This window comes from Thamnophis elegans, chromosome 8, assembly GCF_009769535.1.
Source record: "Thamnophis elegans isolate rThaEle1 chromosome 8, rThaEle1.pri, whole genome shotgun sequence".
Taxonomy (NCBI): domain Eukaryota; kingdom Metazoa; phylum Chordata; class Lepidosauria; order Squamata; family Colubridae; genus Thamnophis; species Thamnophis elegans.
In genome coordinates this window covers 75,730,610-75,755,048 of record NC_045548.1, presented here as the reverse complement: position 1 = coordinate 75,755,048, position 24,439 = coordinate 75,730,610, and the positions used below count along the sequence as shown (strand labels likewise).

The following is a 24,439-nucleotide window of genomic DNA, read 5'->3' as shown; positions in this document are numbered from 1 at the left end:
TAGGCAAATTTTAATCCTTGTGATGAGATCATGATTCCTTCACAGTTAATTGAGATAAAATGATCCAGAAGTTCATGGAATCATTCTGTGTCAACCACGAAGACATTCTTTGTCATTTGATGGGTAGAAATGCCAGAACTGTGCATAAAATGGACCTAGCAATAAATAGCACTTAGACTTATATACCGCTTCCCAGTGCTTTATAGCCCTCTCAGAGCAGTTTACAGAGTCAGCCTATTGCCCCCAACAATCTGGGTCCCCATTTTACTGACCTCAGAAAGATGGAAGGCTGAATTAACCTTGATCTGGTCAGAATCGAACTGCTGGCTGCATAGTTTGGCAATTTTAAAATGGTAGTTAAATCCATATAACTGATCTGTAATCCCATTTAGCCCTTCAGGCTCTGACTTGAGATTGATGAGTTTTTATAATGCTTACTATAGATATAGGTTGAGTGGTGTGGTGGCCTAGTGGTGAAGATGCTAGCCTCTCTCTCAGAAAGTTGAGAGTTCAATCCTAGGTAGCAGCAGATATTTCCCTCCTAGGATGCTGAGAAAAAAATATCTGCTGCGAACTTCGCTTAGATGTCAGGAAGGGCAGCCAGCCAGTAAATGCTCAGCTACATCCAGTTGCCCCGACTCTCCCCCAAATTAAGGGATTACAGGGTTATGAAAAGGGAGTTACTGTAAATATAGGTCCAGAAATAGAAATCTAATAAAAGGTACCTCTTCTTAAAACAAATACATGCTGCCACAATTTTCGAATGAAGTCTTATAGGAGTCTTGTCTGGCTATAAATGAGATTCAGGTTCTGCAAATAGGCCTACTGTGTTTCCCCCAAAATAAGACAGGGTCTTATTTTCTTTTGACCCCTGAAATAAGCACCTGGCCTTATTTTCGGGGAGATCTTATTATTTTTGAGGTGCAGGAGGTGGTGAGCATGGTCACCTCATGGCTGCTTCTGTGTTTAAATATTTTCGGGGAGGGCTTATTTTTGGGGAGGGCTTATTTTAGCACATGTGCTCAAAAGTCTGATTGGGCTTATTATCCAGGGAGGTCTTATTTTCAGGGAAACGGGGTATTCAATAGAAGTGCAGCCCCATCAGGTTATTGAACAAGGAGCTCTTAGGAGGAGATAAGTAAACTTGATTTGGGAAGATCTGAATCAAATCCAGGTCTTCAAATGCTTAACCTTTTTATTGCTCTTCATGTTGCCAGACCATTAACTGGGGACATCAGCGTATCATTGCAAAAATTTTGGAGTGTAAAAAATAGCCGAGAGGAGTTTGTTTTCTTCCAGGTATTCAGGTTTCCCTGGCAATTATAGACGTTAGAGATGTAGATAATCTGGAATTTAAAACAAAGAAAGAAATTAAGATGACCTAATCTGACCTTGATTGGATTTTTGGTATTCTGTACAGATTACAGTGGTTCTATGGCCCGCAGATGGTGTACACTAATATAGTCTAAAACTAGTATATATAACATCAGTATAATCTAGCATTTTTCTGTAGGAAGCATACCCGATGTTTGTACATTTCAAGGCACCTATATTTCCCTAAAGAATGGTGATCAGACTATTCCCCTTAGGTACCCCACCTCCTTGAGGTATTCTGTGAAACACATATATCCTTAATTTCTTTATAAGTCCTTTATATGCCCGTATGTAATTTGCTCGGACAGTACGGCGAGGGACTGTTGTGGCCTGTTAGCTTCTGACCCTTCCAGCAGTGGAATCAAATCAGGGGGAGGCGTGGGAGTCAGGGTCAGCCTCAAGGCAATCTGAGAGCTCCGAGGGGGAAGAGGGAATGGAGCTGGCAGAGAGAGAGAGAGACGGAGGTGGAGCCTGGGCTCTCCGTCAGCCCCCAGATGGAGAGTCAACAGCTTCCAGGCCTGGAGGTGGCTGATAAGGAAGAGGAGGAACAGCTGGCTCCAGTGCCTGACTCGCCGCTGTGCAGAAGGCAGAGGAGAGGAGAGCACTGGAAATCTATGGGCTGGTCCTTGGGATGGAAGAACCACCCCTGCTAGCGAAGCCCCACCCTAGCTCTGGGGATCAAAGGCAGGGGGCGGAGATGAATAGATGTGGCAGACAACTGTTCATCTCCCTGCCAGGCAGACTTGTTAGCCTGCGGTGAGAAAGAAACTTTTTGCTTTCTGCTCCTAATAAAGGAATCATCACTTCAACCACAGAGGGTTTGTCGTGTTTGGGGAGCTGGGTCAGAACACCGTCAAACTTTTCGGAAGCATAGCAGGACGCTTAACTTTGAGAAGGTATACAAGTAGATAGTTTGTCAGGTTCTTGCACATTTTCCACTGGCGTTGCAATAATGTCTTGGCTGCCGGACAGCCACCTTGGAGATTATGACAGATGAGGGCAATTACGATCTGATCTTTTCAATCCTCTCCAATAAACTTTATAATACCAAGCTAGGAAATTGTTGGAGGTGTCCTTTATGAACGCCTCAGAAATGTCTACGAGAAAGTGCCCAGTGCCGCTTTTATCGGGCGGAATTATTAGATAATTGCTTTAAAATCTAGATTGGTTCCTCGGAGATCAAGAGTGACAAATTGGTCTATAATCCAGCCCCTCAATTTTAGACACTTCCTGGATAAAACATAATCGCAATATTGGTGGGAAAGACAGTGTAATAATACGCCATTGCACCTGCAGGAATCCTCTTCGGTGCTTTTCGCCTTTCTTCCCTTCTTTCCTTTATTGCAATCCTCGATTTAACAATCCTAATTGGGGACGGGACTTTCTGTATCGAAATGATGTGGTCATAAAGCGTGACATCACGTCACCATAGTGCTTAGTGACGGAAATCCTGGCATTTGCGGTTGCTGTCATAAGTCCAGCTGCATGGGTCATTGTGGGGAATGCTGGCTAAAGTGTTTTGACCCAGCCTTCACAAGTAGTGATAAGATGTTTACTCATGAGTAAAACCAACCCCTTTTGATCACAGGGTCTTTCTTTTATTTACAGGGATAAAGGGGGAAAAAAATCAAACATAAGTAGTCCCAACAAACCAGGGTTTATCCAAGACATCCGAATTGCTTGCTATATTCTAGAATCAAACTCTTGTCTGAGAGAGCCAGTCACTCCCAAACTCCTCCTATTTATTTCCTAGCCAGGGAAGGGCTGGCTAGCGTCTGCGTCTGCTTTGCCCTGAGAGCTGGCTGATTGCTTTCCTTTGCTCTCCTCTCCTCTCTGTGCATATCTGTATCTGGGATGGGCTCCCACCGTTCCTCCCCCCCCCCGACTTGGCTCAGACCTTGAAGACAGCTGCCTCTCCACCTGGGGGAGGGACAGAAGCCCCCGGCTCTGACTCTGACTCTCATGCTGTTTCCTTATCAGAGGCTCCCAAAGGCTCCGAACCCCGCCCGGGCCCTCCCTTTCCCTCAACCTCCTCCTCATCTGACTCTATAGCAACGGTCACCAACTAGTGATCCATGGACCACTGGTGGTCTGCGGGAAAATTTTGGTGGTCCACTAAAAAGTTATTTGCATTTTTTATATTGCACTAAATCAGGGCTCCTCAACTACGGCCCCTGGGATGGATACGTGCAATGAACACGTATCACGTGTTTTGCTGCAGAGAGTCTCCCCATTTGAGATCTTTTTGTATGGGTCAGAGGGGGGCAAAAATTCTTACTTGGGGTCTGCTTCAGCTACTGGTGCGGGGCTTTTGGCAAAAGCTGGAGGGAAGGGCCACTGTTGGCAAAGAACCAGAGGGCCTTGTTCCAGTGAAACTATTATCATGGCCTGGAACTGGCTGCTCATCTCAGCCCACTGAGCCTCCAGGCGCCGGCACCTGGCCTTGCACTCCCACAGGTATTCCCTCTGCTTGGAAAGCCTATGCTCGTAGTCCTCATTGAGGTGCTTCTGCTGAGCGGCCTTGTCGGTCAGATCCAATTTGAACTGAACTGTTTTGCCAACTCTTTCTCATGGTGGCTGCTTAACTTCAGCAACTTAACTTGACCAAAATTGCAGTCACAGTCAGAAGTCGAGGACTGCTTGTATTGGCAGAAATGCATCTCATCACTGTTTCCGATTACTTCCCTGAGGTGGTGCATGTTTGCCGCGGGATCAGAGGTGGGTTTCAAAAAAATTTCGAACCTACTCTGTGGGTGTGGCCTCATTTGTGGGAGTGGCTTGCCAGCCATGTGACCTGGTGGGAGTGGCTTGCCGGCCATGTGTTCTCTCTTTCTCTCTCTCTCTCTCTCTCTCTCTCTCTCTCTCTCTCTCCTTCCTTCCTTCCTTTTCCCTCACTGTCCCTTTTTCCTTTTTTTCTTTCATCTCTCCCTCACTTTTTCTTTCTTTCTTTTTTCTTTCTTTCTTTCTTTCTTCCTTTATTTCTCTTTTTCTTTCTCTCTCTGTGTGAGTCAGTCTGTCTGTCTGTCTGTCTGTCTGTCTCTGTGTGTGTGTGTGTGTGTCGGTGGGTTTCAAAATTTTTTGCAACCTCTTCTGTAGGTGTGGCCTGCTTTCTGGTGGAACCTCTTCTAACCAGTTCGGTAGATTTGACGAACCGGTTCTACCGAACTGGTGTGAACTGGTAGGAACCCACCTCTGCGCGGGATCTACAAAACGTTCCATAAAAGTTGCTGAGTAAATTCTTTCTCTTTTCCATTGTAGCATGGCTATACAAGTCGACAAATTCACCTTCGAAAGTTACCCAGACTCGCCCGGGGAAAGAGCACAATATGCCAATCCAAAGCAGCTGGAAGAAGAGAGAAAGCACGCAAAAAGCCTGGAGATCAACAACAAGTTAGACATTGTCTGGAAAATTATATCCTTTTCCCCCGCCCCCTCCCAGAAATTCTCAAGTCGAGCAATGAGCTTTAATTCGTTTCTAGGAATGCATATGAAAAAGACAGGGTTTAAAATGGAGCATTTCACATAATCACAAACTTTTAAACTAATTTTAACTGATTTCTCTTTTGGTTTCTTTCTAAGCTCCTTCAGTTGAGAATTCCACACAGCTTTTATTTTATTTTTTTAAACAATGAAGAACTAAGGTGTGTGTGTTTTTTATGAACGTTGGCATAACTCCGAGTCTTCCAAGATGTCCCTTTGAGAATATCAGTAATAAAATAGAATCTGACTCCTGACCGCAATCCATGGGATAGAAGGAGAAGAAATATGATTAGAGAGATGCTAGAAATACTTGCTCTGACCCCAGAGGCATTAAAAGTGGCAGACATAGCTTTAATGGAAAGCACAGTGTTAAGTGCAGGAAATCAGGAGTAAGAATAAGAGAGATGGAAGAACAATTGAGGTCTTCTAGTCTAACTCCCTGCTCAGGCAGGAGACACTGGCCTATACCATTTCAAACAAGTGACTGTCTAGTCTCTTCTTAAAAACTTCCAGTGTTGGAGCAGCCACAAGTTCTGAAGGCAATTTGTTTCACTGGTTAATTGTTCTAACTGTTAGGAAATTTCTCCTTAATTCTAGATTGGTTTTCTCCTTGCTTAGTTTCCATCCATTGCTTCTTGTTGTGCCTTCTGGTGCTCTGGAGTATAGGTTGACCCCCTCTTCTTTGTGGCAACCCCATAGATATTGGGACACTGCTATCATGTCACCCCCTAGTCCTTCCTTTCATGAAACTAAACATACCCAATTCCAGCAATCGTTCTTTATATGTTTTAGTCAAGATGACTTACATGAATACATGTTTATTGCATGCTAACACACTCTACAAGAATCTGAACTATTAATGATGAAAGCAAATTAGCAGTAGATAAGAGTTCACAGAATTCAAAGTGGGCTGGACTTTGATTTCTTGTGGGCACAAAGGGATTCGAGAAGTGGTGAAGTTCAATTTTTTTACTATTGGTTCTGTGGCCATGGATCGGTGGACATAGCAGGGGAAGGATACTGCAAAATCTCCATTCCCACCCTACTCTGGGGCCAGCATTTGCTGGTTCTCCAAACTACTCAAAATTTCCACTACTGATATGTGAATTCCTCTCATTCACATGCAGCAAAGGCCTGGTGAACAGTCTTTCAAAGATGAATTTATGACCACAGACCTTATCTAGCTTGGAAAGCTGCCATGTAAATATTTTCCAAACGAGGTGCTGTGCAAGGAAAGACTGGGCACAGAGTCTCTGAGATTCACGGACAGATCTTCACACTCCTGAAATGAATGAATGAACGAACAAACGAACGGTTTCCTGCAAAATCCCACTCCCCTTCCGCTCCTCTTTTATTTCCTATGGGCCATCCACCATCCTCCTGTGACTTTGCTCCCAAGTCAACCCTGATTTCTGAGCTGTTCTTTTCTTCTGGCAACTCTGTGCATGCACACACTGGGAGCAGGCCCCAGCTGTTCTTCTGCCTCATTTATCTCTGACTCTGAAGGTAACTGATAACTGCCAGATGTCCTTGGCCCCATCTCTGCCTCTGACACAGAGCCCTCATCTGAGCCTTCCCCAGACTCCAGGACTGGCCCAGGTTCCTCCCCAACCTCCTCACTGTCTGACTGTGCTGCCAGCTCCACTGGCTGCTGGCAGGCCACAACACTTATACTACTTGGAGGACCCTGAATAGGCTGAGAGTCGGAGTGCTTAAGTGCAAAACCAATATGCTCGAGCGGTGACTCTTAGCAGATAACAACGTGCAGGTGTGAATGTGGAGAGAGTGAGACGCAGAGGCTTGTCTATTTCCTGCTATCTCCTGCCTGTTACCAGAAAACATGTACTGATAATGGCTTATTTTTGGCCAGCGGGAAAAAAAACCAAGGAAGTGGCTTCATTCTGGCACTTTAAAGTTTGATCTAGACAAGGAAAAAAGGAGGAGGAGGAGGAGGAGATAAAAGAGAAGGAGAGAAGGAGAGGGAGAAGAAGAGGATGATTTTGTGAGAACCAAGCTTTCTTGGTTATTCTTTGGAGGCTTGATAGCGCCTCCGCTATCTTTTACATCAGGGGTCTCCAACCTTGGGCGCTTTAAGCTTTGCGGACTTCAACTCCCAGAATTCCTTAGCCAGCTGGCTGAGGAATTCTGGGAGTTGAAGTCCGCAAGGCTTAAAGCGCCCAAGTTTGGAGACCCCTGGTTTACATAACAGTTCTTTGTAGCCTGGGAATTTCTGGATTCCATCTCTACCATCTCAATCAATTCATAGTATTTATTCAGTCAACGACCAGCAAAAACGCAAAAGAACAGAAACAGAATGAAACGAACAAATGCAACAATGCAATAACAGTCAGCAAAATAAATCACGAAATGTAACAGTTACTGGTGTCAATGGAGAACTCTCCGTCATCCAGGTCACGATTGCCCCAAAGGTGCTTTTTCCAAAAGCAGCTGGACTTTCTTGGGGTTTTTTTTCCCCCTTGAAAACATTTCGCTTCTCGTCCAAGAAGCTTCTTCAGTTCTGGCTCAGTTACATCCCATACAAACGATTAGGTAAGGTGTATCAAACCAAAAGTAATTTTTAAAACCCAAGATAAAAATGTCTTTAACCAAGTATATCGTGCTTTCAGTGCAGCAAAACAAAAATGTAGCTACTGCTCAGGTAATGAGTGGTTTTAGATTAGATTAGATTAGATTTAATAAATTTATAGGCTGCCCAATCCCGAAGGACTCCGGGCGGCTTACAACAATACATTTAAAAAATAGAAAAGTTAAAAACACAGAAACATAGATTAAAAAAGCCACAACATACACCCAGTCTAATTGGGGCTGGACCTCAGTTATGAGGTCAACAGCCCAGGGCCTGCCGGAATAGCCAGGTCTTAATAGCCTTTCGGGAAGGCCATGAGAGTGGGTAGGGTCCGGATCTCTGGGGGCAGTTTATTCCAAAGAGTCGGAGCGGCTACAGAGAAGGCCCTCCCCCGGGTGGTTGACAGCCGACATTGTCTGACTGACGGCACCCGGAGAAGGCCTACCCTGTGCCATCTTATTGGTTATTGGGAGGTATGTGGCAGAAGACGGTCTCGCAGATATCCGGGTCCTAGGCCATGTAGGGCTTTAAAGGTAATGACCAGCACCTTGAATTGCGCTTGGAGACCAATAGGAAGCCAGTGCAACTCGCGGAGGATAGGTGTGATGTGGGTGTACCCAATATCGCTCGCGCGGCTGCATTCTGGACTAGCTGTAGTCTTAGTTGTAGTTTTAAGTTCTGAAGGAGAAGGTTCATGTAAAATTTATTTGGCCACTCACCCGTTGCTGCTCTTACAAATCATAAGTAAGCAGGCAATTATTTTGAACCGTTGGAGCAGAAATCAGTGAGAGGAAATTGGCTTAGGTAGAAAGAATGGGCGAGCTGGTTGAAGTAGCTTTGCAGACCGATTTTGCCCACGGCCCCGAAATCAAATGAGTAGGAATCTTGTGGTGTGTGTAAGACAAACAAATCATAGTTAGGAAGAGCTTCTGCCCAACTTCTTAGGATAAAACACTACATATCGGGACAGGGGTCTCCAACCTTGGCAACTTTAAGCCTGGCGGACTTCAACTCCCAGAATTCCCCAGTCAGCAAAGCTTTGAAGTCCGCCAGGCTTAAAGTTGCCAAGGTTGGAGACCCCTGTATTGGAACATTATATAGCGTTTCTCCTTCAAATAAGGGGATATCTTTTTAGGTTTCTAATAATAAATTTTTTAACATTCTTATTTAAATAAGAACCTCTAGCAATTCCCCCCCCCCAAAAAAAAACTATTCAACTTCCAATATTGGAAAGCTGCTACATCTGAATGTAGCATGTGCTAATGGCATCTGCTGTTGTCTGTGGAGCAGAATGTTGTTTCTGCTATTCAGCGTTTGAGCAGATGGCCGACAATTTTTAGACTGGTTAATATTCTTCAGCCCTTTCGTTGGATTAATATTTTCTAAATATTTAATAGGTAGTTCAGATTTTAGTGCTCTGCACGGAGGAGTTTTCCCAAATGAAAGGGCAATTTTGGTGAGGAAATTTGGCTGGGATTTTGAAAGAGAAAAGCACTTGTACTCAGATGCAAATTGAAAATTCACAATTTAGAAAAAAGCGCCTGATGTGGATGGGGGAAAAAAAAAAGCTCTAGGGTTTACCCCTTTTCTGTTTTTTTATTTATTTTTAAATATGTCTGTAGAAGAATGCCATAAGCTCCTGAAACTCCTCCCACTTCCCTTTTAGACTATTGGATGAGATATGATTGCTGGTATAAGGTGCGATAATCGGGCAGTGTTCTGACCTAAACTTCCTGAAAAAGCATACATCACACTCTTAGTCCGAAAAACCCTCTTTTATTTAGACATCATTCACAGCCCATAATGAGTCCCAAATAGTTGTAAAGAGTCCTACAGTAGGCTGCCAAAATCTTTCAGGATGAGGCTGATAAGCACCCACCTTTATCTTCCTTGAAACGCTGCCAAAGACTTAATTGGCAATTAGCTTAGCAAGGCCACACGGAGCACAGAGTCAAAACAGAGCTTTAGAAAGTAAACTGACCAGCATGAACCAAGTTGCTTCCTGCAAAGGCTCATGTGCCTTTGCTCCTCCTTTATGTCCTATGGGAGGGGCCAATCACCTCCAAGCCTTACTCCCAACTCTGTGAAGAGTCCGACAGATGTCTGCTCGAGTTGCCACAGTCTTTCAGGATTATGTTGATAAGCACCACCTTTATCTCCCTTGAAATGCTGCCAGAGACCTAATTGCCAATTCGTTTGGCAAGGCCAAATGTAGCACAGAGTCACACAGGACTTCTCAGAGCTTGAACCGACCACGTGAACTAAGTACTTTCTGCAAAGGCTCATGTTTGTATGCTCCTCTTTTATGTCTTATGGGAGGGGGCCAATCATCTCCAAGCCTTACTCCCAAGTCGCTCCTTTTGTCTTAATGGTTCTTGCCTTCTGGCAGCTCTGTGCATGCGCACACTGGGAACAAGCTCTCCCTGTTTCTCTGCCTCGCTGATGTCAGACTGAGGCTCTGGAGGCAGCACATCCACTACCAGATGGCCCTGGCCCCCTCTCTGCCTCCGACGCAGAGCCCTCATCAGAGCCTTCCCCAGACTCCAGGACTGGCCCATGTTCCTCCCCAATCTCCTCGCTGTTCGACTCTGCTGCCAGCTCCTCAGGCTGCCGACAGACTACAACAGGAAACAAGGTGGTTCAAATGACTATGGATTTATTACAATTAACTAATGGAAAGCTTGCCTTCAACGAATCGAACTGAAAATAATCATTAATGGCTCAGTGGCTAAGACGCTGAGCTTGTCGATCAGAAAGGTCGGCAGTTTGAATCCTTAGCGCCGCTTAACGGAGTGAGCTCCCGTTACTTGTCCCAGCTTCTGCCAACCTAGCAGTTCGAAAGCACATAAAAAATGCAAGTAGAAAAATAGGAACCACCTTTGGTGGGAAGGTAACAGCGTTCCTTGTGCCTTCGGTGTTTAGTCATGCCGGCCACATGACCCCGGAGTTTATTAGATCAGCCACTGCCTCTCTGCCTGGATTATATTTAAAATTTGTTCCCTGTTTGTTTGATTTTTTTCCCTTTAATGTGGGGAATAGAAATTTAACGACTACGTAAAATTTAATCATAAAGCATTCCGTGCGCCTTTGGCATTCAGTCATGCCGGCCACATGACCATGGAGATGTCTTCAGACAATGCTGGCTCTTTGGTTTTGAAATGGCCCCCTAGAGTCGGGAACAACTAGCACATATGTGGGAGGGGAACCTTTACCTTTACCTGAACCAGTTACGAAAATTAAACTTTAATTGTTCAATTAAATTTCATTATTTCATTATTAGCTTGAAATATACTTTGCCATTGGTGGTTATTTAGCCCAGACATTAAAATTATCACCCTACATCATGATTCTTGAGTCTCGAAAGCCCATTATATTTTTGAAAAGGTGGGAATTGTTCTAATGATAGTTGAGTGGGGACAAGTACTTTATCCCGTCTCCAGGGTTGTCAAAACATCATGTCTCTAAATAGCATGAAACCATATTCCCCCGAGTTTATACCTGCAGTTTTTCTTGACGCTCTCAAATGACTGAACAAAGAAACACGAAAACCCCAAAGGAAGGATTAGATAGGAAAAACATGGGAAGGTTATTATGTGGCAACAATAGCAGCATAAATCTATGAATAAATTATATTAATGCTGAAGAAAGAGTGAGAGCAAACGCCCTCAACAAATGGATTCAGCAAGATGACAATTTATTTGGTATTTTTGTTTAGGTTTGCACACAGTGCCTGGACCCCCATTTTGTTGAGTTTTGAATTTCTTTTTTTTTAATACATTATGAATCTTCCAGTTGGAATCAAGTACAGGTGGTCAATACAGTACAATAGTAGAGTTGGAAGGAACCTTGGAGGTCTTCTAGTCCAACCCCCTGCCTAGGCAGGAAACCCTATACCATTTCAGACAAATGGCTATCCAACATCTTCTTAAAGACTTCCAGTGTTGGGGCATTCACAACTTCTGGAGGCAATTTCTGTTCCACTGATTAATTGTTCTAACTGTCAGGAAATTTCTGCTCAGTTCTAAGTTGCTTCTCTCCTTGATTAGTTTCCACCCATTGCTTCTTGTCCTGCCCTCAGGTTCCTTGGAGAATAGCTTGACACCCTCTTCTTTGTGGCAACCCCTGAGATATTGGAAGGCTGCTATCATGTCTCCCCTGGTCCTCCTTTTCATTGAACTAGACATACCCAGTCCTTGACTTATGACCACAGTCAAGCCCCAGTTGCTAAGCAAGACATTTGTTAAGTGTGTTTCACCCCATTTTACGACCTTTCTTGCCACAGCTGCTAAGAAAATCACTGCAGTTGTTAAGTTAGTCACCTGGTTGTTAAGTGAATCTGGCTTCTCCATTCACTTTGCTTGTCAGAAGATCGCAGAAGGTGGTGACACTGCGACTGTGATAAATAGGAGTCGTTGCAAAGCCTCTGAATTTTGATCAGGTGACCCTGGGGAATCTGCAAAGGTCGTAACTTTGAAAAATGGTCATAAGTCACATTTTTCAGTGCCCTTGTAACTTTGAATGGACACTAACAACTGTTGTAAGTCGAGGACTATCTCTAGTGCCAAAACTGAGCGTTGTTACGGGCGCCTTTCAGTCAGTGTCGGCTCCTGCCAACTTCCTGGATTAATCCCTGTAGTATTTTTCGTAAACCGTTTGCCATTTCTTGCTTCTTAGGGCTGAGAGAGAATGACTGGCTCAAGGTTACCCATCTGGCTTTGTGCCAAAGGTGAGAGTAGAACTCACAGCCTCCCAGATCGTACTTTGACCACCGCACCAAACGGAGTACAATTTTTTTTTTAAATGGTCCTCAGTTTTGCAAAGTTCACAATGGAAATAAAATCAGGGAATTATAGATAGACCTGTTAATCATTACCAGCATTTTTGTTAGTATAGTTTCTATTTGTCAAACTCTTATTTATTGGTGCTAAAGTGGGACACTTGCTCACCTGTGTTTACTCCTGTGGGAAATTATAAGTGAACCGACTTCTTAATTAAATGTCAGAGGTCAAACTGCACAGCAAAGTGATTAACAGCTGAGAAACAATAGAGGCAACTAATCATTTAGTTGATGTCTGCAAATAAGAGTTGCGTTGAAATTACATGAAAGGAAAAATGAAGTTTGACCACCAGTTTCTTCAACTCTTTTAAAAATGGAGGGATTAAACCAGGGGTGAAATGCTACCGGTTCTGCCAGGTTTGCTGTTACCGGTAGTAACAAATGCTTTTAAAAAGTAAAAAAAAAAGGGTTCCCACTATCTTTCGGCACAGCTGATTGTCACAGGCTGATGAACCTTTTTTTTTACTTTTTTAAAAGCATTTTTTACCATCTATTCACCCAACTGGTAGTAAAAAAATGCTTTAAAAAGTTTTTAAAAGTTCCCACTATCTTTCGACACAGCTGATTGTCACAGCTGATAAACCTTTTTTTCTTACTTTTTAAAAAGCATTTTTTACCATCTATTCGCCCAACTGGTAGTAAAAAAATGCTTTAAAAACTTTAAAAAAAGGGTTCCCACTATCTTTCGACACAGCTGATTGTCACAGCTGATGAAACTTTTTTTCTTATTTTTTTAAAAGCATTTTTTATCACCTATTCGCCCAACTGGTAGTAAAAAAATGCTTTAAAAAGTAAAAAAAATAAGGTTTTGACTATCAGCTGTGCTGGGGAAGTTGGAACCTTTTTGTTTTCTTTTTTAAAACTCTTTTAAAGCATTTTTACTACCTATTAGCCCTAACTAACTCTGTGAGGTTCCTGCTTGTTGCAGGGTCCATTTTGTGTGAAATCCAGCTGCATCTGCATTTTGTCGGAGTCAGTTGTGTAGGAGTCAGTTGTGTGGCTTTTGTGTTATTTTTGTGCAAAGTGTGATAGTTGGTTTTTGAGCTCTCTGTGATGTTCCTGCTTGTAGCAGGGTCCATTTTTTTGTGAAGTCCAGCTGCCCTTGCATTGTGGGTGAGTCAGTTGTGTGGCTTTTGTGTTGTTTGTACGTGAAGTGGGAAAGTTGGGTTTTGAGCTCACCCGGTTACATGACCATGACCGCCAAGCCACGCCCACCCAGTCACATGACCGCCAAGCCACGCCCGCCAAGCCTCACCATGACCAGCAAGCCATGCCCACAGAACCGGTAGGAAATTTTTTTAGATTTCACCACTGGATTAAACTAATTTAGTTCAGCATTTCTACAATTATTGCTAATAAATGGGGATGCAGGTACTCTTTGACTCAAAACAGTTTGTTTAGTGACTTTGAAGTTACAACAGTATTGAAAAAAGTCTTATGACCATTTTTGGTCTCATATTTACGATGGCTGCAATGTCCTGGGGTCACTGGATGCCCTTTTGCAATCTTTTGACAAGAAAGTAAACCAGATTCATTTAACAACTGTCCTACTAACTTAAGAAGGGCAGTGATTCACATAACGACTGTGAAAATGGGGCAAAACTCAGTTAACAACTGTCTCACCTAGAAACAATTTTGGGGCTCAATTGTGGCCGTAGGTTGAGGACTCCCCGTAGTGATACAAAATCAACTTTCGGTCATATATTCAAATATTTCTACTTTACAGGACATTTAAGAATTTGGAAAGTTTCTGCCAGTGAGAAAACATGAAATCTCCCTGTCTGTTGTTCTATCGTTGTTGTGCTCAGAGATGGTATTCAGCCAGCTCTGACCAGTTCTGGCGAACCGGTAGCGGAAATTTTGAGAATTTGAAGAACTGGCAAATACCACCTCTGACTGGCCCCTCCCCGATCTATTCGCTGCCACCCGAGTTCCAGCCGATTGGCTGGGTCTTATTTTGTTGCCCTGCACAGAACGGAACTGGAAAGCTGGTTAGTAGGTTGAGCAGGGAATGGGGATTTTATAGTATCCTTCCTGGAGTGGGGTGAAAATGGAGATTTTACAGTATCCTTCCCCTGGAGTAGGGAGGGAATGGAGATTTTACAGCATCCTTCCACTGGAGTGGGGTGGGAATGGGGATTTTACAGTATCCTTCCCCTGGAGTGGGGTGGAAATGGAGATTTTACAGTGTCCTTTCCCTGGAGTAGGGAGGGAATGGAGATTTTACAGTATCCTTCCCCTGGAGTGGGTTGGAAATGGAGATTTTACAGTATCCTTTCCCTGGAGTGGGGTGGGAATGGAGATTTTACAGTATCCTTCCCCTGGAGTGGGGTGGGAATGGAGATTTTACAGTGTCCTTTCCCTGGAGTAGGGAGGGAATGGAGATTTTACAGTATCCTTCCCCTGGAGCGGGTTGGAAATGGAGATTTTACAGTGTCCTTTCCCTGGAGTAGGGAGGGAATGGGGATTTTACAGTATCCTTCCCCTGGAGTGGGGTGGAAATGGAGATTTTACAGTGTCCTTCCCCTGGAGTGGGGTGGGAATGGAGATTTTACAGTATCCTTCCCCTGGAGTGGGTTGGAAATGGAGATTTTACAGTGTCCTTTCCCTGGAGTAAGGAGGGAATGGGGATTTTACAGTATCCTTCCCCTGGAGTGGGATGGAAATGGAGATTTTACAGTGTCCTTTCCCTGGAGTAGGGAGGGAATGGAGATTTTACAGTATCCTTCCCCTGGAGTGGGTTGGAAATGGAGATTTTACAGTATCCTTTCCCTGGAGTGGAGTGGGAATGGAGATTTTACAGTATCCTTCCCCTGGAGTGGGGTGGGAATGGAGATTTTACAGCATCTTTCCCCTGGAGTGGGGTGGAAATGGAGATTTTACAGTATCCTTTCCCTGGAGTGGAGTGGAAATGGAGATTTTACAGTATCCTTCCCCCAGGAGTGGGGTGGGAATGGAGATTTTACTGTATCCTTCTCTCAGGAGTGAATGGGGATTTTGCAGTATCCTTCCCCAGCCACGTCCACAGAACCGGCAGTAAAAATTTTTGAATCCCACCATTAGCATGCTCCATAGGAATTACAGGTCTAACCCATATTTTGGGGAAGACTTGAGTGGTCAGTAAAGATTTAATAGTGATCACATCCTTGATGTTAGAGTAGTTTTGTCCCTTCCTATGATATCTGGATTACTTGACTCAGAATAAAGAACACGACTCAGATTTCTCTTCGGCACCAATTGCTTATCCAATGAAGCCGTCCTGTATGAGTAACAGTTTACTGCAAACATCAAACTTGGTAGCATGCTAAGCCATAATTATAGTTTACAAACAAACCACTTTAGAGCTTATCTAAAGCTCTTTGGTTTAAGCACTGACTACAGCATCTAGGAGCAGCATGGGCTAAATTTCCTAACCCTAGCTTCTTTTTTCCCCATCCAAAGGAAAATATTTGAAGAAGACTTCCTCGGGGTGGGACCTGAGTTCTCACTGTGATCTCCATCCTCTGAAATTCTTGGTACAGATTCTCCCTGAAAGTCTATGTAAGGTGTATTTCTTTTCAGTGTTCCTTAACTCTTACTTACCCCTCTTTGAAGCGTGAAGGGGAGGCCAGCGTGGAAGGGATCCTGAATCAAGTCGTCCTAGATCACCTGCAGTTGGTGCCTCTCCAGTGGGGTGAGTAATGCGAAGACCGATTTTCAAAGTCTTTTTTTTTTTTTTTAAATGGGTTGCTGAAATACTTTGCAAAAAAAAAAAAACACTGGGAAACTTTGTCAAAAGTTGAACGATGCAAAATGCCACTCTGGCTTTTTCGGGTGGGATCGTATATTAAATCATTGTAGCAAAATGGCTTACCGTGAAATTATCGCCTCTATATTTAGTTCATGGAGTCGTGGGGAATCATCCAGAGGAGACATTATTTTCCTCAAAAGCAGTTGCTAAGTGCTGGGATATAGTCTTGCTGTCTGCTCCAATGCACTGTAGGTGTGTTAAAATGCCGTTTTCGGGTACTTTGAATTATATCATGATTGCCAACCTTGTCGGAGTTATGAATTGCTGAGAATGTTCTTTGGTTTTCGGTTTCTACCTGCTGCCCTTTCTAAAATTTGATCTGAGCACTCTGATTTTTTCTTACTGACGGTCCTGGAGTCTTAATTTTGTATATTAACACTATGCAGTCTATCTATGGAATCATGAGGTTGAAGGCAGTATAAACAGCTTTGTTGGTGTTGCTGCTGGACGTAATGTGGTTTTGTTGCCTGACTAGTTAACGATGTTAAGTACAAGGGAGTCTTTTCTTAAAAAACAATCTAAATGGGGCTGGAATTTTGATCGCTAAGTGAAGCGGTGATTAGATGAAACATCAGGTAATAATGCTGGCCATCAACACTCCAATCAACCAATAAAAAAACCCACACCCAACCAGGCACCACATAAATACTACAACCAGAATAGCCCAAAATACACATTCTAGTAGAGAGAAGTTGCCTGAGGATGGCACAACCTGGAAATCTCGGCAGACTAAACCTCTGGTCCCAGTAACTGACCCAAATTGGATCTGGACACATCACATGATCACATTGCTTAGGAATGGAGTTTCAGTATGCCTAGTTGTGGTTGTTAAGCCAGGAACAACCAAAATAGAATAGGATTCTTTATTGGACCAGTGAGATGGGCACACAAGGAATTTGTCTCCAGTGCAGAAGCTCTCAGTGTACATGCCAGAGTTTGTTGCAGCTGTCACATCTAGAAAGCAGACACAGGTAACTGATTGAACAGGATTCGTTCACTTCGCTTTATATATAATATAACACATGAAGTAAAAATACAATACCAAAAAGTAGGTTTTCCAATGTGGTAGTAAATACAAGCAAACCCAGGCAGAGGAGAGAACAGTTTCAGAGCAGAGCAGCAGCCTAGGTTTGAGCTCAGCACAGACTCAGAGCTACAGAGCTAAGCCACGACTCTGTTCATTCACATCCAGACTTTGCTGGACGTGAATGAGCAGAATTCACAGTCAATTAATAAAAGGGTTTTTTATCGGGACAAGGAGTTTGCTTCGTGCTGTTGGGAAGCCTCAGTCAGAACAGGTGCATTGTTATCAGCGGAAAACAGAAGACAGAGAAAGTTAGCCGGGATGTCAAATCACAGAGTGGCAGGTTCGGCAGAGGCAGCTGAGTGCAGGGCAGCCAGAAAGTCGGAGGTGAGTGCCCGCTGGTGGGAGAGTTAGTGGTGAAGTGAAATGACCCTGTGGTCATTAAATGGGGTGGGCTGCCAAGCACCTGAATTTTGATCACATGACTGTGGGGCACCACAATGGCCATAATTTCAGGGACCAGGTATAACTACCGTTTGTTCAGCACCCCCATAGCTTCGAATGTATTGGGAAGCCTGGCAGGGAGGAGGGCTCAAGCCCAGAGCTAGCCTGGAATCACTACACAACCAGAAAGGGTTACGTCCAACCTCCCAAGTTCCTTGGAGCCTTATCTCATTGTTCCCACGAGTAGGCTGCCAGTCGGAGAAGATTCCTACATTACAGGCAGAAGGTAATAAAGTAGTTGGCTCAAACTCCGCATGTGTGGCTCTGCTTCTTTGCACCTGACGAGATTCTCGCTGAGCAAAGATCATTCCACGAAGACCACCGGTAATGTGTTTCCTTGCTCCGAATGCCTTTAAACGAAGTGTTTCGAAGCGTGGCCTTTAATAAAGAAAGATCCTGGGATTTTTGTGTGGCTGTGATCGTTCTGTCATTACTGGGTGTTGATTAGACAGTTTGCTTCGCTCTCTAATTAAAAAGCCCAGAGTTCGTTGACAAATTGTCTTTCAGTAAAATAATCTAGATGGATTGGCACCTGCTGGGGCCCATGACTCTGCATACTGCTTGCCTGCCTACTTTAATAAAGTACCTTTGTCAAATAGGAAAAAGACAACCAATCTTTGTGGACACAAAGTAAGTCAATCAGCACTTGTATTAGTTTGTGATGGCATATGTTCGTAGTGTAGATATAGATATAAGTCATCATGTTTCAGTGGGTCGAACTAGCTGCCTTTTAACATGTGCGGTAAACCTTGTGCAATTGAACAAGAATAATCTTGCTAAAACTTCAAAACCTCAAAACACTTTCCTGAATTTATCCTAAATTTGGCTTTACTGTTAGACACTGAATCTAAGAGATGATGTAATCTTAGAGAGATAAGAGCAATTATAGCAAATCAATTTCAGGTGGGCAAAAGAAAAGAGTTTTCTTCGTCTGATTAACCAAAGGGATGTGTCTACATTTTTAAGTGGAGTTTAAATACTTATTGTAAAAAGTATTAGAGCCGAGGTGGCGCAGTGGTTAGGGTACAGTACTGCAGGCCACTTCAGCTGACTGTTATCTGCAGTTCAGCGGTTCTAATCTCACCGGCTCAAGGTTGACTCAGCCTTCCATCCTTCCGAGGTGGGTGAAATGAGGACCCAGACTGTGGGGGCAATATGCTGACTCTGTAAACCGCTTAGAGAGGGCTGAAAGCCCTATGAAGCGGTATATAAGTCTAACTGCTATTGCTATTGCTAAGTTGCTTTAGTAACAAATCACCAAATCTGTGGAAAGAAGGTACAGAGTGATTCTAACTAAGATTTGGACATTTGTGGTGGAGATGAGACCTGAATATTGACAATTCTCCCGCAGCGCAGAGAGAACAACCGTTCAGGTAAGTCCGATGGTCTATTTCAAGAGGACTCCTATAACATTTAGTAGAAATTAGCAATGGCATCTTCCAATTTTAGCGGAGGATGTCAGGAGAAAAGCAAGCAGAGCTGGAGGTTGGAGTCAAGCGTGTCATAGGCTTAGAGTCATTACGCTACCATAAAAGGTTCCAATTCAACTCCTCTTGAACTCCGTTGACCCTCATCTGACTCCAATTTAATATTGGGCTTTAGTGGACTAGACTCTTGTGTGTAGGTTTGAGCATTAAATCTCCAATTTAATGTATGTTCTGGATCTTTGCACCTGACAGAAGTTTAGAAACATTCTGTCCTAATTTGAAAATCCCTTTAGTCATTCTTTTCAACTGAAGGAGCTAGAAATTTATGAGTAGCCATAAAAGCAGTTAGTGCTTTCAGATGCTGTAGAAGTCATGTTAACTTCTGAAGTTGGGAAATTCTCGGCCCTAATATCTTACCATTCCAACCCAGTGCATCTTCTCAGTCATCCGCAGGGTCCTTATATTAGGGTCATAGCTACGCCAACTGTTCCCTACCTCCTTTTCTGTCCCTAATGAGTGATGGTGGAAGAGTTTGTGCTTCTTGCCCAGATCTGATCTCTGCTGCTGCTAGTCAAGCCACTTCCCTCGAGAAAATCCAAGGAAAGAAGATCCAGATTAACGCTGCCTCATGGTGCTGATTTGATGTAGTGGTGCGGTGGCTTAGAGATGGAACTCTCGCCTCACAATCTGAAGGCTGTGAGTTCGATCCTAGGTAGAGGCAGGTATTTCTCCCTCTGGGCACAATGAGAATATATCTGCTGAACAAAACTCCGCATTGGCGTCAGGAAGGGCATCCGGCCAGTGAACACTCTGCTAGCTTCACTCAGTTGCCCAGACTCCATCCCACAAGGGTTTATGGAGTCGTTAAACGAAGATGATGATGGTGCTGATTTGATGATTGCCTCTGAGTTTCCACCCTTGCTGTATAGATCAGTGTTGGCGAACCTTTTTGGCACCAAGTGCCGAAAAGGTTGCACCGAAACATTGCACGGGCCGCACTCTGGAAGAGCCAAACTTCTGGGTTCTAATGCACCTGCGCAGGCTGATTTTCAGGAATGCCGCACACGTGAAGGGATCACGCTCCAGAAAAGCCGAACTTCTGGGTTCTGGTGCACATGCACACACGACAATCATCTGGCCAGCATGGATGCGCACACCGGTTTTTGGCGCTGCTGCACGTGCGAAGGACAGCTGGTCATTGTGCGCGCATACGTGCCAGAAACCCAGAAGACAAGCAGGCAAGGCTGCGTCTGCCACGTGACATGGCTTCGTGTGCCACTTTGGACACATCTGCCATGGGTTCTCCATCACATCTATAGATACTCCAGTGGGGACAGCAAAGATAGTCTGGCTCAGAACGATCACTTTAAAGAAATGAGAAAAAGGGAGAAGAGATCTTCAACGCTTGTATGATAAATACAACTGGATGATCAGACTTCTGTGGTGGTGTGGGAATGAAAACAGCCAAGTGTTATTCACAGTGTGTTCTTCATTCAGTAATAGTATCTGTTCCTATTATTTTCTTTTTATACTTACTGTATTTTTGTAGCCCTTATTTGTTAAAATAGTCTTTTCTCCAAGGCTTGTCTTGTGAGTTCCAATAATTCCAGAACTGAAATCCATTTATTTTTATCGCATTAAGAAAATAATCCATTTGATCGCAGCTGCTTCTAGATGGTTGCTAGGGACATTACTTGCTTTCAGTTGCAGCTTTTAATCAATGTTTGTACCTTGAGAGTTTCTAATATAAATAGTAAGGCTTTCAGTATGACTTGTTATAAGGAAAGACCAAATTTGAAAGTATTGCTTCATTATTTGTTATTTGACCCAGCATGCAATTCACTCACTGTTTTTTAAAAAAGGCAAACCAATGCATACTTGAGCTGATAATTCTTCTCCGAAGACAGAACCTTGAAAGAGAAGTAAACTGATAAGAAGAGGATCCAAATTTCCAGTTTGGCTACATCTGAACAATAAAAATAAATAATCAGAATTGGTTGGCTTTCCTTCCAGTTAGTGCTAATCACAAATATTTGGAAGTTTGTGATAGCAGGAGACTGAGACCTGGATGGATATTCTGTTAATCATAGAATCATCAGGCTGGAAGGGACCTCAGAAATCTTCAAACCCAATCTGATGCTCTGGTCAGAAGTCTTGTACCATCCTATTCAACTGCATATATTTTTATTTAAAATGATGAAAGAAGAACTGCTGTGATGGAATGTAGTCTGGATTCCCCAGAGGGAGGAGCTTCATTCCAGAGGAATAAGAGGCAACACAGCCCAGATATCATGTGTGAGAAAAAGAGGGTGAAGACAGACCCTCCTCAATAGTTCCTAGAATACAGTGGTACCTTGGTCCTCAACTGCTTTGAAACTCACCAAATTTGCTACACAATGCATTTTGTTGCAGAAAAAGTGTCCCGGTACTCATTGTTTATTTGGTACCCGACACACAAATTAGAACTTGTCGATGCCGGCTCATTTGTGTGTCACTACATTATTCCTTATGGGAAAAATGTTTTTGGTACTTATCATTTTTGGTACTCATCGCACCTCCCGGAACCAATAAATGAAGAGTATTGTGATACCACTGTCTATCCTTTGGTGTAGGTAGTGGTATCTTCAGTTTGGCAAGATTCTGCCTATAGATGTGAAACAATCAAGAAATCTGCTTGGAAGAATCACTCCCCATCTTTCTTGATTTCTGGAGTTTGACAGCCGGTACATAAATCCTGAAGACCTTTTCAGGAAGAGAGAATCAATATTGGAAAGAGTTAAAGAATTAATTCTGCTGCCTTTAAATCCAGTATAACATCCTGACCTAGAGGAACTCAGCAGATACATACATTAGTCATCCAAGGAGGAGTAATTGTGAGAATATAACAATAACAGATGGACAGAGTGGTGGGAGAGCTAAATAAAATTGTTAGCCGATTGTTTCTGAGTGTTTATAAATTTGCAATATTGAGATTTTTGGACTCCCTTTATAGCTGTAATTCTCAAGAAGATGATGGCCACGTAAGAGGTATACTGGATGGAGATTGATAATGTCACGTTTGCAGAGGTGGGTTCCTACCAGTTCGCACCTATTCGGTAGAACCGGTTCATCAAATCTACCGAACCGGTTAGAAGAGGTTCCACCAGTGGACCCGGAAAGCAGGCCACACCTACAGAAGAGGTTCCAAAATTTTTTGAAACCCACCACTGGTCCTTGGATAGGATTATTCTACACTATCCTGCTCATATTTATAAAACTCAGTGCCTCTGTGAAAGGTGAGGATGACTACTGCGTTTGTGGTGCAATCAGAACATTGCGTGTGTTGAAGTTGTTTTAACGCAAACCAAAGATGCCTTTTAAAAAACAAGTTTACATCATATTCTTATGCATGCCAGTGCTGTGTGTGAGGTAACTTAAGGTGGTTCTGACAAGTGTCGTCGGCATCTTCATATCCGGTCACATGGGCAGCAAGCCACTCCCATCCGGTCACATGGGCGGCAAGCCACTCCCACAAAGGAGGCCACACCCACAGAGTAGGTTCGAACAATTTTTGAAACCCACCACTGCACGTTTGTGTAAAAAAGGTATACAATAACAATGCCATTTATTTAAAAACAAGATAGAAAAGAGTGTACAGTTTGGTAATTTTTTTAAAAAAATAGTGACGTCAGGAAAGTTTAGAACTCACTGTGTCTTGAAGCAAGTTGTTCTGAAAGATAAGCAAAATAAAAGGCCTGCCTTGGGGTAAATAAAGTTATAATGTTTTGGCTGACCTAGCAGAAGGTCCATGAACAAGGCAAATAATATTAGCCTTTTGATTCCTGGAAGATTTATAGCTTAGAGGGAGTTGGGTGTGTACTATAGCAGTCAGGAAATAGACTGAGATGAAGTTGGCAATGGCAAGCAGAACTTTTCGGAGTGATTTTCCTGCCAGCTTTTCCAGTAACTTTTCTTGTGAAAAAAAATGGCAGGGAAGATTGCAAATACCGACCACGTGACAGCGAGATTTGGCAACTTGTGTAAGTCTGAGCTAGTTGCCAAGTGCCTGATCACAATCATATCACCGTGGCAGCACTGAGCTAGCCAAACTCTGATGAATGGCCGTACGTGCCAGTTGTTCAGTGCCATCAGAATTTTGAACAGAATAACAGAGTTGGAAGGGACCTTGGAGATCTTCTAGTCCAACCCCTTGCTCAGGCAGAAAACTCTACCATTCAGACAAGGGGTTGTTCAATCTCTTCTTAAAAAACCTCCAGGGATGGAGCACCCACAACCTCTGGAGGCAAGCTGTTCCACTGGTTAATTGTCCTCACTGTCAGGAAATTTCTTCTTAATTCCAGGTTGCTTCTCCCCTTGATTAGTTTCCATCCATTGTTTCTTGGCGTACCTTCAGGTGCTTTCAAGAGTAGGCTAACTCCCTCTTATTCAGTCAAGGACTACCCGTAGTTCTTGAAGTCATTTCCATCAAATTTCTAAAACTACTGTTTGTTCCCTGTTTTAATTTTTTTTAATAGGACTAATGTCACAGTCCACTCCATTTTTTTCCCCTTTGCTGGCCTGCTTTTGTTAAAAGCTTCCCTTTTTGCAGTAGTAAGAAATCCAGTTTTATCTTACCGGTTAAATCTCCTCTTTTTCTGCATTTTTATTCCTTTTCTAATATAGTTGCAATGGAGATGTGGTGGCTCAGTGGCTAAGACGCTGAGCTTGTCGATCAGAAAGGTCGGCAGTTCAGCGGTTCGAATCCCTAGCGCTGTGGAAGGGAGTGAACTCCCGTTACTTGTCCCAGCTTCTGCCAGCCTATCAGTTCGAAAGTATGTAAAAACGCAAATAGAAAAAAATAGGAATCACCTTTGGTGGGAAGGTAACAGTGTTCCGTGCGCCTTTGCCGTTTAGTCATGCCAGAAACATGACCACAGAGACGTCTTCGGACAGTGCTGGCTCTTCGGCTTAGAAACGGAGATGAGCAACGCCCACCAGAGTCGGGAACGACTAGCACATATATGCAAGCGGAAACTTTACCTAATATAGTTCCATTCTTTCAGAACTACTTTATAACATCCCGTAAGTGGCTGAGTAAGCAGAACAGTTGATGAGGCTAAGTGAAGCTCTTGAAACCTTCCCGTCTTTGGCAGTTGTGCAAATCGTATCATGGTCTGCATTTTAGAAAACAGAACATTGATCTAGAAGTTTTGCTGCTACTGTTTGTTTTAAAATTCTGCTTCTAGCCTAACTCATTGCCAGCCAGGACAAGGTGAATAATAATTTTCACTAACAATGTTGACACTGAATAAATAACCTTCACATCTTCCCTAATTAAGTAATGTGAGTTGTTGCTGTTCAGTCATGTTCTGCTCTCCGTGAACAAACTAACAAAACAACAGCAGGAGCTAATTTTATGTACCATTTAAATGTTATC

At 43.3% G+C, this 24,439-nt stretch overlaps 1 protein-coding gene across 1 annotated transcript in view; it reads left to right on the top strand.

Annotated features, from left to right (window-relative positions):
• TRAPPC9 (trafficking protein particle complex 9) overlaps positions 1-24,439 on the top strand; it is a 305,011-nt gene that overhangs the window by 106,017 nt on the left and 174,555 nt on the right. Inside the window, 2 exon segments of the mRNA XM_032223179.1 lie at positions 4,633-4,786; positions 15,861-15,951. Of these exon segments, the coding sequence (XP_032079070.1) occupies positions 4,633-4,786; positions 15,861-15,951 (245 nt within the window).